This window comes from Musca vetustissima, unplaced genomic scaffold (genome assembly GCF_032173495.1).
Source record: "Musca vetustissima isolate MV318-11 ecotype Yass unplaced genomic scaffold, APGP_CSIRO_Mvet_v1 utg134994, whole genome shotgun sequence".
Classification (NCBI taxonomy): Eukaryota; Metazoa; Arthropoda; class Insecta; order Diptera; family Muscidae; genus Musca; species Musca vetustissima.
Window position 1 is genome coordinate 256 of NW_026883967.1, and position 15,607 is coordinate 15,862.

Below are 15,607 nucleotides of genomic sequence, written 5' to 3' on the forward strand. Positions count from 1 at the left end.
TTTTATCCGAAAAGAAGTGACGCGGAAGTGACTTATTGGGCGAGGGAGTGAGAAACTCACTTCCAAATGCTTGCAGGGATTGCATATATGTGTGGGTTTGAGTGTATGTGTGTGCGTAGGAGACCATGGTATATAGTTTCATACCTGTCAGACATTTTCTATTAGCATAAATTTCTAAGAGTTGTCGAAAGGGCTACAGTTTCACTTCCATGAATTCAATATTTTCCTCTGGTGCCATTGTTTATCTAGTATATAATTTCCTACCCCCTTCCTCACAGCCACTAGAGGGCATTAAATTACAGCAGATTTTTGTGGGTGGAAGAGAAAAATGTTGGAAAATTTGCAAGAAAAAAAAAACGAAACAAGTTCATAAATTTGTCTAACAATGATTTGCTTGTTATATCCCACACATTTTGATAGGGAAAATTTTATTTAAGGATATACCACAGGCGTCGATTTTTTAAATAATTTTTTCAGGGGGTCTACCAAAGGCGTGGATTTTTTAAATAATTTTTTCAGGGGTCTATATAAGGCGTGGATTTTTTAAAATCATTTTTTCTGGAGTCCATATAAGGCGCGGATTTTTAAAGTAATTTTTCAGGGAGTCTACAAAAGGCGTGGATTTTTAAAATCATTTTTTCTGGGGTCCATATAAGGCGTGGATTTTTAAAATCATTTTTTCTGGGGTCTATATAAGGCGTGGATTTTTAAAATCATTTTTTCTGGGGTCCATATAAGGCGTGGATTTTTAAAATCATTTTTTCTGGGGTCCATATAAGGCCTGGATTTTTAAAATATTTTTTTCTGGGTTCATATAAGGCGTGGATTTTTCAAATCATTTTTTCTGGGGTCCCTATAAGGCGAGATTTTGTAATTAATTATACCCTTCACCACACTGAGGTACAGGGTATTATGTCTTTGTGCATATGTTTGTAACAGGCAAAACGAAACGAGATATACACATGGTTCCTTCTGAGACTATGCATAGCATCACTTTCTGAGTCGATTTATGCATGTCCGTCCGTCCGTCCGCCCATCCGCCCGTCTGTCTCATGCCTGATTCGAATTGGATGAGATTTGGCACAGCTCATTTATTTGGCACAATGATGAACCCTATTGAAATGGGGAAAAATCGGTTGTAAATGTTTTACCAAAGTCCCTATATATCTTTGGATTTGCACGAAATTTTGCATAGCGTACTGAATTAGGTCTAAAATTAGGTTTGGTAAATTTCGTGAAAATCGGTCCAGATTTAGATATAGCGCCCATATATTTTTTCCTTCGATTTTAGGTAAATGATGTACCAAAGTCCCTATATATCTTTCGATTTGCACGAAATTTGGCATAGCGTACTAAATTAGGTCCAAAGTGATGTTTGTTAAGTATCGTGAAAATCGGTCCAGATTTAGATATAGCTCCCCTATATATTTTCGTCCGATTTAATGAAAATGGTGCACCAAAGTCCCTATATATTTTTCTATTTGCTCGAAACTTGGCATAGCGTACAAAATTAGGTCTAGAATGACGTGTGGTAAGTTTCCTGAATATCGGTTCAGATTTAGATATAGCTCCCATATATATTTTCGTCCGATTTTATGTAAATGGTGCTCCAAAGTTCCGATTTCCACGAAATTTGGCACAGCGTATTGACTTAGGTCTCGAATGATGTGTATTAAGTTTCGAGAAAATCGGTTCAGATTTCGATATAGCTCCCATATATATTTTCGTCCGATTTTAGGTAAATGGTGTACCAAAGTCCCTGTATATCTTTAGATTTGCACGAAATTTGGCACAGCGGAATGACTTAGGTCTAGAATGATGTGTGTTAAGTTTCGTGAAAATCGGTTCAGATTTCGATATAGCTCCCATATATATTTTCGTCCGATTTAATGTAAATTGTGTACCAATGCCCCTATATATCTTTCGATTTGCACGAAATTTGGTATAGCGTACTAAATTAGGTCTAAAGTGATGTTTGTTAAGTTTCGTGAAAATCGGTCCAGATTTAGATATAGCTCCCATATATATTTTCGTCCGATTTAATGTAAATTGTGTACCAAAGTTTCTATATATCTTTCGATTTGCACGAAATGTGGCATAGCGCACTGAATTAGGTCTAGAATAATGTATATTAAGTTATGTGAAAATCGGTGCAGATTTAGATATAGCTCCCACATATATTTTCGTCCGATTTAGGGTATATGGTGTACCAAAGTCCCTATATATCGTTTGATTTGCACGAAATTTGGCACTGTGTACTGAATTAAGTTCAGAATGATGTGTGCTAAGTTTCTTGAAAATCGGTTGAGATTTAGATATAGCTCCCATATATATTTTCGTCCGATTAAATGTAAGAATCGGTTCAGATTTAGATATAGCTCCCATATAGTTTCGTCCGATTTTAAGTAAATAGTTCACCAAAGACCCAAAGGTAGGCCGATTGACACAACATTTTGCACAACGTACTGAAGTTAATATAACCTAGCGTGCGGAAAATTTTTAAATCGGTTGAGATTTGTATAGAGCTCCTATATATATTTTCTCCCGATGTTAAGTACATGATGCAGCAAGAACTCAAAATGTGACCGATATGCACAAAACATACTGAAATTAGTATAACTTAACCGGATTTACATAATTTTGTCCCATTGTACCCTAAAATTGTGTATAGGTTCCAGAATGACATGTTTTTGGATCCATTTTCATGTTAATGGTCCTTCAAAAATTCGACGTCTGTTAGGATTCATCTGTTGAATATACCCAAAGTGGTGAAGAGTATCATATAGTCGGCCTCGTCCGACTTTACTAGTTTCCTTACTGGTTTTTTCATGGTTCTATATAAGAGGTGGATTTGTAAAGTAATTGTTTATCTGGCTTTACTGAGATTTCCTTTGTCCTCCCCCTTAATATTTTCTCCACAAAACCTCTAAACCCAATTTAATTGTTCAGATAATGAAATTCCAGTTTTGTGGCAAAGTAAGGCAATCGTCGACGAACTAGTATTCCCATTTGGAATATTAAATAGTAACATGGCTGGGACTAGCACTACTTCTCCTTCGTCAATTTCAGCTTGTGGGTTAAAGAGAATATTACTCCCACACACTTATTCGATTACACTGGTGACTCCACGGTGGATAGGGGGAACGAGAGGAGACTCTCTCACCATCAAATTCTCTAAATTCAATAGAGATTCATTTCATGGAATTTTGTCATGTATTGCGGGTGTATGTTTTAATGTCTGTGTATTTGTGTGTGTGTGTGTGTGTGTGTATTTTGGATTTATAGTAAACATGCTGTAGTATCTGCAATTTCAGTTCGATTACTTACCCGGCACTATTATGGTGTCATTTTTCATCCAATAGTTTATTGATTTTGGAAATGCTTCCGATTGGCATTCCAATGTTATATTTTGTCCAATTGCAGCACCCACTAATTGATTTTGTATCCAAATCATTGGCGGGACTAGAGAAGAGGGAGAGGAAGAACAGAGAACGGAAAGGCATTTCTGTGATTAAAGTAACAAATAAAATTGAGCAATTGTGTGGCTGCAACATTCTACTGCAGCTGTGGACACATTAAAGTGGTAATTAATTTTTATTTGGACAGAGGAAAATTCAACAGATGATAAATAAAAATTTGTAAAATTTGAGAATGGGTCTCTCCCTCGAAGGCCGATTTTTAATTAAGAAAAAATAAAAAATACTAATAAGACAATTTTGAGAAATTATATTAAAATTTTCTGCCTTAAAATTTAAAAAAAAATCAAAAATCCTGGGTTGCAAATATTTTTTTTATGGGACAATATTTATTTATTTTTTTTATAAAAAAAAAACTTTGAAAAATAATAACACACAAATACTTACAATGTATTATCAGCATGACCCGTTTGCTAACTGATGGCGGTATGCCATTCGAGGCAATACAAAGATATGCTCCCATATTTAAACGCTTCACCTTGGCAATCGTTAGGAATGAACCATTGTAACTGATGGCTGCGACAAAAATAGAAAATGAAAAGAAGAAGCAGAAGAAAAATAGAAAAGATAAAGGATGACATTTTGCTACAAATCGTGACAGGAGCAGATATACAGGAAAACAATTCAGTGAGTGCTTTAAAATAATTTGTTGGAAAATGTTCAGGACCTTTTTTTAAAGAATATTTTTTGGGTCTCTATAAGAGCCGTGGATTTTTTAAAGAATATTTTCAACGGCTCTATAAGAAGCGTGGAGTTTTTAAAGAATATTTTCAACGGCTCTATAAGAGGCGTGGATTTTTTAAAGAATATTTTCAACGGCTCTATAAGAGGCGTGGATTTTTTAAAGAATATTTTCAACGGCTCTATAAGAGGCGTGGATTTTTTAAAGAATATTTTGAACGGCTCTATAAGAGGCGTGGATTTTTTAAAGAATATTTTCAATGGCTCTATAAGAGGCGTGGATTTTTTAAAGAATATTTTTAAGGGCTCTATAAGAAGCGTGGATTTTTTAAAGAATATTTTCAACGGCTCTATAAGAGGCGTGGATTTTTTAAAGAATATTTTTAAGGGCTCTATAAGAGGCGTGGATTTTTTAAAGAATATTTTTAAGGGCTCTATAAGAAGCGTGGATTTTTTAAAGAATATTTTTAAGGGCTCTATAAGAGGCGTGGATTTTGTAAAGAATATTTTTAAGGGCTCTATAAGAGGCGTAGATTTTTTAAAGAAAACTTTTTTGGGACCCATAAAAGGCTTGGATTTAAAAAAAAAGCAAGGATCCAAATTTCATTATGTTATGCCGAATTTCGTGCAAATTGAAGGATATAAAGGGACTTTGGTGCAATATTTAGCTAAAATCGAGCGAAAATATATATGGAAGCTATACCTAACTCCGAACCGATTTTCACGAAATTTAACACACATCTTTCAGGACTTTAATCAAAACGCTTTGCCAAATGTCGTGCAAATCGAAGGATATAAAGGAACTTTGGTGCACTATTTACCTGAAATCGAACGAAAATGTGTATGGGAGCTATATCTAAATCTGAACCGATTCTCTCGAAACATAGCACACATCATTCTACACCCAAGTCAGTACCCTACGCCAAGTTTCGTGCAAATCAAAATATATTAAGGGACTTTGGTGCACCATTTACATAAAATCGGACGAAATTATATATGGGAGCTATATCTAAATCTGAACCGATTTTCGCAAAACTTAGCACACATTACTCTAGACTTAATTCCGTAAGATGTGCCAAAATTCGTGCAAATCGAAAGATATTTAGGGACTTTGGTGCAGCATTTACATAAAATCGGACGAAAATATATACGGGAGTTATATCTAAATCTGGACCGATTTTCACGAAACTTGACAGACATTATTGAAGGCTCAATTCAGTGCGCTGTGCCAAATTTCGTGCAAATCGAAGGATATAAAGAACTTTGGTGCCATATTTACCTAACATCGAACGAAAGTATATATGGGAGCTATATCTAATCTGAACAGATTTTCACGAAATTTGACACACATCATTCTACACTTAAATTATTACGCTATGCCAAATTTCGTACAAATCGAATGATAGATAGGTACTTTGGTGCACCATTTATAGCAAATCGGAAACAAATATGTATGGGAGCTATATCTAAATCTGAACCGATTTTTCCCAATTTAAATAGGGTTCGTTCTTGGGCCAAATAAGTGACTTATAATAAAATTCATCCAATTCGGATCATAAATGCGACCTGTACTTTGTTTACAATTTAACATGGACAGACAGACGGAGATAAAGACGGACGGACTAACATGCATAAATCGAGTTAAAAAGTGATTCTATGCATATTCTCAAATAGAACCCAGTGTCTATCTCCTTTCCTTTTGCCTGTTACAAACATATGCACAAAGCCATAATACCCTGTACCACAGTGTGGTGAAGGGTATAAAAAATCTACACCTATGTGTAGACCCAGAAAAAAATCATTTTAAAAATCCATAGTTCATGGAGGACCCCTCAAATATTATTTTAAAAATCCATTCCTTTCTTGGAATAATTTGCATTGATAAATGTTACCATAGTTACATTATTTGATCACATAATCTACCTGCAGGATACCAGCTGTGCAAAAGACCTGGTAATCAATTATTGAAAAGTTCATGGAATGTAATACCCCACCATCCCCCCACCTATCAGCTGCAGTAATACTGAAGGATGGAAATGCAATTTGTTGTTGGTGTTGCTCTTTTGTTTTTTCAGTATTTTCCCACTGCAGAAATCATTAAACATGTTTTTAATGAAAAATGTGATTGTAACGATGTTAGAGGAGTTGTGTGAGTGTGTGTTGGTGCTTTTGTTTTATTTCATCCGTCCTTTTTGCTGTTTGCTTTGGCAAATCCATATGTTTGAATTTTCTCCATATTGCATTTCCGCGCTCATGTGCTCATGTGTATTTCCGTTTCCGTTTAACATTTCACATTTAATGTTTGTCCTCACCACACCCCTTACCCCCTAACCCCTTGCACTTTAGTATTACTATTTGCTGATGGGGTGGCTTCCGATCAGAAACCATGCATGCATTCATTCATTCATCCAGTCAACCATTCCGACATTCATACACTCACTCGTAATACCAGTAAACACTTCGCTACATACCTTCAGTTCCGTTCGGTATCGGTATTGGTTCGCCACCCTCCCGACGCCATGTTATTGTGGGTGTTGGCGATCCGGTGGCCGCACATTTGAGTGTCACATTAGAACCTTCACGTACAACCATATCCGTGCTGGTGGGATAATCTAAAATATCCGGTGGCACTAAAACGAACAACAAATAAAGAGAGGAAAAAAATCGAATGAAATACAGAAAAAACAACAATAACAACAAGAGCATATCGAAACAACATTGCAAATATACAATAATAAATGAATTTGATGGCGGTATTGTTGTTGTTGTTGGCGTTGGTGGTGGTTAAGGCAAATGGCTTTTGTGATGATGGTTGGGGAAAAAAGTAATTTAATTGTTATTGATGTTAACTGCAAAGCCATGGACATATCGAGATGGAGGCCTTAGAGTGGACAGTGGGATAAAAATGATTTAAAAAAAAACCCAATTTTAAAAAAAAAAAAACAAAATTGTTTAAAAAAAGACCGAAAAAATTATTTAAAAAAGCCAAAAAAAAAAATTTATTTAAAAAATCCACGCCTCATATAGAGCCCAGAAAAAAATTATTTAAAAAAATAGTGAGCTAATATGTGCCGCGAGTTCATCCATAAGAACTATAAAAAAGGGGTTAAGACGTCGGGTTAGTTGCCCACTCTCGGAAAACCCAACCTACTATGAAAAAGCAAAGAAAAAGAAAACCAAACTACCCTAATATTGACGACCCCCGCAAACGTATAAAGGACCACGATCTGCGAATCTGCACTTGGAATGTGCGCACGTTGTACAGAACAGGCACAGTGTTCGCTCAAGAAGTACAAAGCCGATAAAATTACCTTACAGGAAATGCGATGGAAAGGGATAGGCGTAAGTAAATCAGACGATTACGCACTGTATCATAGCTGCCATGAAACTAGACATGAATTTGGCTGCGGATTTATGGTTAACAGGAGAAAAAAAGACCTCGTCTCCAGATTCACTCCAGTGGATGAGCGAATTGCTCCGTATAAAAGCGAAGTTCTTATACATCAGTCTCATTTGCTCCCATGCTCTGACCGAAGATAAAAACCAGTAAGGAAAGTAGTAAAGTCGGACGGGGCCGACTATATGATACCCTTCACCACTATGGGTATATTAAACAGGACTATTAACATGTAATTGGATGAAAAAAAGTAATATTTATTTAAATGTGAATCTACCTAGATCTATCCATAAAGTATGTTAATCGACTTCAAACAAATATAAATAAGTCCGTTGGGCTATGTCTGTACTTCTAGAAAACGCAACTACGTAATTGTATGCTCAATTTTGTGCGTTGTGCACAATTTGATGTCAATCTGACTAACATGAGGAGTCTGATGCCCAATTTACTTGAAATCGGTCGAAAATATATATGGAAGCTCTATCCAAATATTAAGCGATTTCAAACAAACTTGTCACAGGTTAGGTTATACTAATTTCAGAACGTTTTGTTTCTATTGGTTCCTTAGTACGTCAATTACTTAAAATCAATCTATAATAAAAGGGAGCTATATCTAAATCTGGACCGATTTTCACGAAACTTGGCAGACATCATTCTAGGCTCAATTCAGTACGTTATGACAAATTTCGTGCAAATCGAAAGTTATGTAGGGACTTTGGGGCACCATTTACATGAAATCGTACGAAACTATATGTGGGAGCTATATCTAAATCTGGGCCGATTTTCTCGAAACTTGGTAGACATCATTCTAGGCTCAATTCAGTGCGTTATGCCAAATTTCGTGCAAATCGAAAGTTATATAGGGACTTTGAGGCACCATTTACATGAAATCGGACGAAACTATATATGGGAGCTATATCTAAATCTGGACCGATTTTCTCCAAACTTGGCAGACATCACTCTAGGCTTAATTCAGTACGTTATGCCAAATTTCGTGCAAATCAAAAGATATATAGGGACTTTGGGGCACCATTTACATGAAATCGTACGAAACTATATATGGGAGCTATATCTAAATCTGGACCGATTTTCTCGAAACTTGGTAGACATCATTCCAGGCTCAATTCAGTACGTTATGCCAAATTTCGTGCAAATCGAAAGTTATATAGGGACTTTGAGGCACCATTTACATGAAATCGGACGAAACTATATATGGGAGCTATATCTAAATTTGGACCGATTTTCTCTAAACTTGGCAGACATCACTCTAGGCTTAATTCAGTACGTTATGCCAAATTTCGTGCAAATCGAAAGTTATATAGGGACTTTGAGGCACCATTTACATGAAATCGGACGAAACTATATATGGGAGCTATATCTAAATCTGGACCGATTTTCTCCAAACTTGGCAGACATCACTCTAGGCTTGATTCAGTACGTTATGCCAAATTTCGTGCAAATCAAAAGATATATACGGACTTTGGGGCACCATTTACATGAAATCGTACGAAACTATATATGGGAGCTAAATCTAAATCTGGACCGATTTTCTCCAAACTTGTTAGACATCATTCTAAGCTCAATTCAGTACGTTATGCCAAATTTCGCGCAAATCGAAAGATATATAGGGACTTTGGGGCACCTTTTACATGAAATCGGACGAAACTATATATGGGAGCTATATCTATATCTGGACCGATTTTCTCCAAACTTGGCAGACATCACTCTAGGCTTAATTCAGTACGTTATACCAAATTTCGTGCAAATCAAAAGATATATAGGAACTTTGGGGCACCATATACATGAAATCGGACGAAACTATATATGGGAGCTATATCTAAATCTGGACCGATTTTCACGAAACTTGGGAGACATCATTCTAGACCTAAATGATTAAGCTGTACCAAATTTCGTGCAAATCGAAAGATATATAGGGGCCGTTTACATTAAATCGGTTAAATATATATATGGGAGCTATATCTAAATCTGAACCGATTTTTCCCAATTTCAATAGGGTTCGTCCTTGGGCCGAATAAGTGACCTATGCCAAATTTCATTCAATTCGGATCATAAATGCGACCTGTACTTTGTTTACAATTTAACATGGACAGACAGACAGACAGACAGACAGACGGACAGACGGACGGACGGACGGACATGCATAAATCGACTTAGAAAGTGATTCTATGCATATTCTCAAAAGGAACCATGTGTCTATCTCGTTTCCTTTTGCCTGTTACAAACATATGCACAAAGACATAATACCCTGTACCACAGTGTGGTGAAGGGTATAATGAACAGACCAACAACAGACATATTTTACGAGCGCCTAGAAACAGCATATGATCGTTGCCCTGACCATGACATTAAAATTCTGCTAGGAGATTTTAATGCAATAATCGGAAGGGAAAATATTTTTGGTCCCAATGTCGGAAAATTCAGCCGCCCTGAAAAAACATCCCACAACGGCATGAGGTTGATTATCTTCGCGGCAGCAAAAAACATGGTAGTTAGAAGCACCAGATTCTAGCATCTCGATATACACAAGGCCACTTGGATTTCTCCCTATCGAACAACGAGAAATCAAATCGATCATGTTGTGATAGGCGGAAGGTATTCGTTCGATCGATACGAGGAGCGAATATCGTTTCGGACCATTCGGACCATGCACCCGTCTTAATGTAGCAGCAAAGGTGCGATCTAATGTAACACGAAAACTCGACGTTGAAAAGTTGGAAACATAACAGGTAGCAGAGGCCTACTCCGCTCATCTTACCCACCTTCCGATAAAAATATGGAATCACAATGGCAGAGAATTGCCCACTCCCTACAAACTGCAGCAAAAGCAACACTTGGGTACCAAAGACCACCATCAATAAATCCGTTGTACGTATAGGACAAAGACCACCATCAAGAACGCAGGGTATAGGGCAACCCTTCGGACAGTAGCAACACCTAATGCGATGGAGAACTATCGCGAGAAAAGGAGAGAGGAGAAACGTATTTTCAGAAAAAAGAAAAAAAAGAGCAAGAAAAACGTGAGCGTGAGCAAATCGAGATGTACAGGAGTCGGAATGAAGTCCGAAAATTCTACCAATGGGTAAAACACCAAACCGAAGGCTTAGGTGCAGTCGCATCCTCTTGGAGGGATGAAGAATGAAACCTGATGACAGATACAGACAGTGTGCTGAGTATCTGGAAGGAGGATTTTCAAAAACTTCTGGTATCAAATAGTTGCGGTGTAGAGGATACCCTAGAACAAATAATATATGACGGTATATAGTGTATACCACCTAGCCAAGATGAAGTCAGAATAGCAATCAATCGGCTGAAGAATAATAAAGCAGCAGATGCCGATGGGTTACCAGACGAACTATTCAAGACTGGCTAGAGGAATGCATGCCCAATGATTGGAACCTCAGCATCCTGTGTTCCGTGCACAACAAATGAGACAAGATGATATGTGCCAACTAAAGAGGAATAAGTCTCCCTCCCATCGCATATAAAGTTCTATCCAGTGTGCTGTGTGAACGATTGAATCCAATGGTCAATGACATCATTGGAACATACCAATGACCTGGCAAATCCACCATTGACCAGATTTTCACTCTGCGCCTAATCCTGGAAAAAATCCACGAAAAACACATCGACTATAAAGCCGCTTTCAACAGCCCTATCCGCTCAGAGGTGCATGAAGCCATGTCTGCGTTTGGCATTCCTGCAAAATTAATTCGGCTATGCAGGATAACTTTAATTGGTACAAGATCAGCAATTAAAGTCGGAAAGGACCTCTCGGAGCCCTTTAATACCGAACGTGGATTCAGACAAGGTGAGAGTTTGTCGTGTGACCTTTTTAACATCCTGCTGGAAAAGGTCATACGAGACACAAAGGTGAACAGAAATGACACTCTGTACACCAAACAACACATGTTACTCGCCTACGCCGATGACATCGATATAATGATTCGAACATTGCGAGCGGTAAGAGCCACTTTTGAACAAATTGAAAAGGAGTCTGCAAAAGTGGATCTGACAGTAAATGGCGAGAAGACCAAGCTGATGGTATCAACGCGCAAGACGTCCAGTGGACTCGGACCAACTGCGGAACTTGAGAACTACAGTTTCGAGGTAGTCAAAGGATTTATATACCTTGGTACCACCATAAATGAAACGAATTACATCAGTTTTGAAATTCGGAGAAGGATAGTGAAGACCAAAAGGTGCTACTATGGTCTGTGTAAACAACTCAAAAGCAAGGCCACGTCCCGCCAGACCAAACTCACACTCTACAAGACGCTGATACTACCCGTGCTGTTATACGGATCTGACGCATGGGTACTTACGCAAGCAGATGAGGCAGCTCTTGGAGTGTTTGAGAGAAAAATACTCCGAAAGATCTATGGGCCGATCTGCGTTGACGGTGAATATTGAATATTTAACTATGAGTTGCACCAGCTATTCTCGGAGGTCGACATTGTTTGACGTATTGAGCTGCAGCGACTACGTTGGCTAGGTCATGTTGTGAGAATGGATGAAGATGGCCCAGCCCAGAAAGCATATTAAAGCGAACCAGCTGATGGTTCACGCAGAAGGGAAAGGCCAAGAATACCTTGGAAAGATCAAGTCGAAGACAAAATCGCCGAAAATGGTCTTTCAAATTGAAAAAATGTGCGCAAAAGACACACGCGCCTGGAAATCTTTTCTAAACTCGGCTTATGGAACGAAAGTTCTGTCACAAGCCAGCGAAGTAAGTAAGTAATATAGAGCTCAGAAAAAAAAATTATTTAACAAATGCACGCCTTATTTATAGTCCAGAAAAAAGTATTAAATTATTTAAAAATCCCAGCATTATATAGAGCCAAGAATTAAATATTTAAAAAATCCACGCCTATTATAGAGCCTCGAAAATTTTTCTTAAAAAATCCAGAAGTGCCCACCGTTTATCCCGACAATTATCGGCAAAGGCTTTTAATCCACAACAATATTGAACGTTATTATGTACATATATGGTAACAGTTGTTGCCAATGCATTTGTATATATAACGATTTTCGGTTGGCGTTACATTCACAGACAGCAAATAGCATGCGAAAAATAAATATTTTCAATTCAATTGCAATTCCTTCAAAAGATAGCAGGAACCAGCAACTGGGCACTCTGAATGGAAACTGAATTTTTAAAAATAAATGGGTCAATAAAAATTCTTTGAAAATTATCTTAAATATCGAACAAACAATAGTTCCCTTATAAAGACAACCTCCATGAATTTTGTCCCTTTGCATTTTATCTCTCAATCCTTCCACCCTCCCCCAACCCCCTCCAACAATATAACACATTCTCCTCTTGGGTACACACACACGCATTTGTAATTCTATTTAAGAAATTTGTCAAACAAAAATTTGTCTTCGAAGAAATTTGTTCCGCACCGTGTTTTTTTCTCTATGTTCTCCATAGTATTTTTATTAATTCCCTTTCATTTGGATATAATTTTGGCACGTCTCTAAAGTTCAGGGACATGTATTAATTATACATGTCTACACAACATTTGTAGACATCCATGAATACGAGATGTGTGTTTGTGTGTGTGTGCTTCTTAACTTAATTACTTTAATTGAGTGTAGCTGACTTAATTTTTTATCATCTATTTGAATGTATTTGTTGTTGTTGTCGTATGTGTGTGTGTCTTATTTCAAAGACAACAGCCAACAAATGGAGCAACCAACAGAACAAAGCAACAATTATGACAGTACGTGGAACGAAGAGTGGAAATAAAGAAAAGTGGAAAGATAAATTAATTTTCAAGGACAAGGCGAATATTTTATTTAGACAATTTATCAACGCTTTGTATAGACCTCTGAAAATATTTTAAGAAAAATACACACCTTATATAGACGCTTGAGAATATCTTTTAAAAAATATAAGACCCTTGAAAATATTTTTTAAACCAGTGAGCGGAGCAGTATAGTCGGAGGGCCGACAATACGATACCCTACACAACTACGACGGAGTTCTTATTTTCCGCGGATGCTTATTTCGTGTCATTTGAACCCTCTTGTCCGATTAGAGGTCAAAAGCACCTCTTCCATACACTGACATATTTTCCGAATATTACTAATATTCAGTACAACCCTTCTCATTACATGTCCAGATTGCCTTCATGTTCGGCTTATAACTGTGGCCTATAGATCGACTCAAAAATAAACACCAAGTAAGGACATTAGTAAAGTCGGACTGGACCGACTATATGATACCCTTCACCACTTTTGGTATGTTGTACATATGTATCCTTACAATTGTATGTCATGTTCCCTCGAAGGACCACACTCATGTCTTTCTGCAACCTATTTTAAATTTAATTTCATTCGGGCAGATTTAGAGTCGTCTGCGTATCATTGAGCAAATTTATGGAAAACAGCAAAATTGACACACGCCGCACTGACACCCGTTCGAAATACACAAGGAAGCATCTGCACCAATTTCAACGAAACGCAATAACGTCATTCAATTCTCAATTTGGTACGTTGTGCAAAATTTCGTGTTAATCGGACAAACATTAGGAGTTTGGTGCCACATTTATGTAAAATCGGACAAATATATATATATATATATATATATGAGAGATAAATCTAAATCTGAACGGAACTTCACGAAACTTAGCTCACATCATTTTAGACTCAATTCAGCATGCTAAGCCAAATTTCGTGCAAATCGAAAAATATATTCGGATTTTGGTACACCATTTACATAAAATCGGACGAAAATATATATGGGAGCTATATATAAATCTGAACCGATTTCCCCGAATCTTACCACTCATCATTTTAGACTCAATTCAGTACGCTATGCCAAATTTCGTGCAAATCGAAGGATATACAGGGTCTAATTGCACCATTTACATAAAAACGGACGAAATCTATACGGGAGCTATATCTGCATCTGAACCGATTTTTACGAAATTTAACACACATCTTTCTAAACTTAATTCAAAACGCTGTGCAAATTTTCGTGCACATCGAAGGATATATAGGGACTTTGGTGTAGCATTTACTTAAAATCGGACGAAAAAATAAATGGAACAATATCTAAATCTACACCGATTTCTATGAAATTTAACACACATCTTTTAAGACTTAATTCAGTAAGCTGTGCAAAAAAATCATTTACATAAAATCGGACGAAAATGTATATGGGAGCTATATAGAAATCTGAAGCGATTTTCCCAAAACTTACCACACATCATTCTAGACTTAATTCATTACGCTGTGCCAAAGTTTGTGCTAACCGAAGGATATATAGCGACTTTGGTGCACCATTTACAATTAATCGGACCGATTTTTCCCAATTTAAATAAGTTTCGTCCTTGGGTCAAATAAATGAGCTGTGCCAAATTTCATCCAATTCGAATCAAAAATGCGACCTGTACTTTGTTATACCCTTCACCATACTGTGGTACAGGGTATTATGTCTTTGTGCATGTGTTTGCAACAGGCAAAAATAATCGAGATGGACCCATGATTCCCTTTGAGAATATGCATAGAATCACATTCTGAGTCGATTTATGCATGTCCGTCTGTCCGTCCGTCCGGCCGTCCGTCTGTCCATGCCAAATTGTAAACAAATTACAGGTAGGATTAATGATCCGAATTGGATGAAATTTGGCACAGCTCATTTATTTGGCCCAAGGATGAACCCTATTGAAAAAATCGGTTCAGATTTAGATATAGCTCCCATATATATCTTCGTCCGATTTATGGTAAATCTTGTACCAAAGTCCCTATATATCTTTCGATTTCCACATTGCATCGTACTTAGTTAAGTCTGGAATGATCTGTGCACAAATTCGTGAAAATCCGTTCAGATTTAGATATAGCTCCCATATATAGTTTCGCCCGATGTTAGGTAAATAGTCCACTTGGAAATCTTTTGATTTGCACGAATTTTGGCATAGCGTGCTGAATTGCGTCTATAATAAGGTGTGACAAGTTTCATGAAAATTGGTTCACATTTAGATATTTTAGATATAGCTTCCATATATATCTTCGTCCGATTTGAGGT

General features: G+C 37.1%; 1 protein-coding gene across 1 annotated transcript in view; it reads right to left on the minus strand.

Moving 5' to 3' along the window:
* Window positions 1-3,327: 3,327 nt before the first annotated feature.
* The window catches only part of LOC133330961 (lachesin-like), a gene marked incomplete at its 3' end in the record, with an annotated part of 48,294 nt that continues 36,014 nt past the window's right edge, over window positions 3,328-15,607 (minus strand). The window contains exons 4-6 of the mRNA XM_061539359.1: window positions 6,629-6,787; window positions 3,864-3,992; window positions 3,328-3,462 (exon numbers count right to left, since the gene is read on the minus strand). Coding sequence (XP_061395343.1) covers window positions 3,328-3,462; window positions 3,864-3,992; window positions 6,629-6,787 — 423 coding nt within the window. The remainder of the gene's footprint in view (window positions 3,463-3,863; window positions 3,993-6,628; window positions 6,788-15,607) is intronic.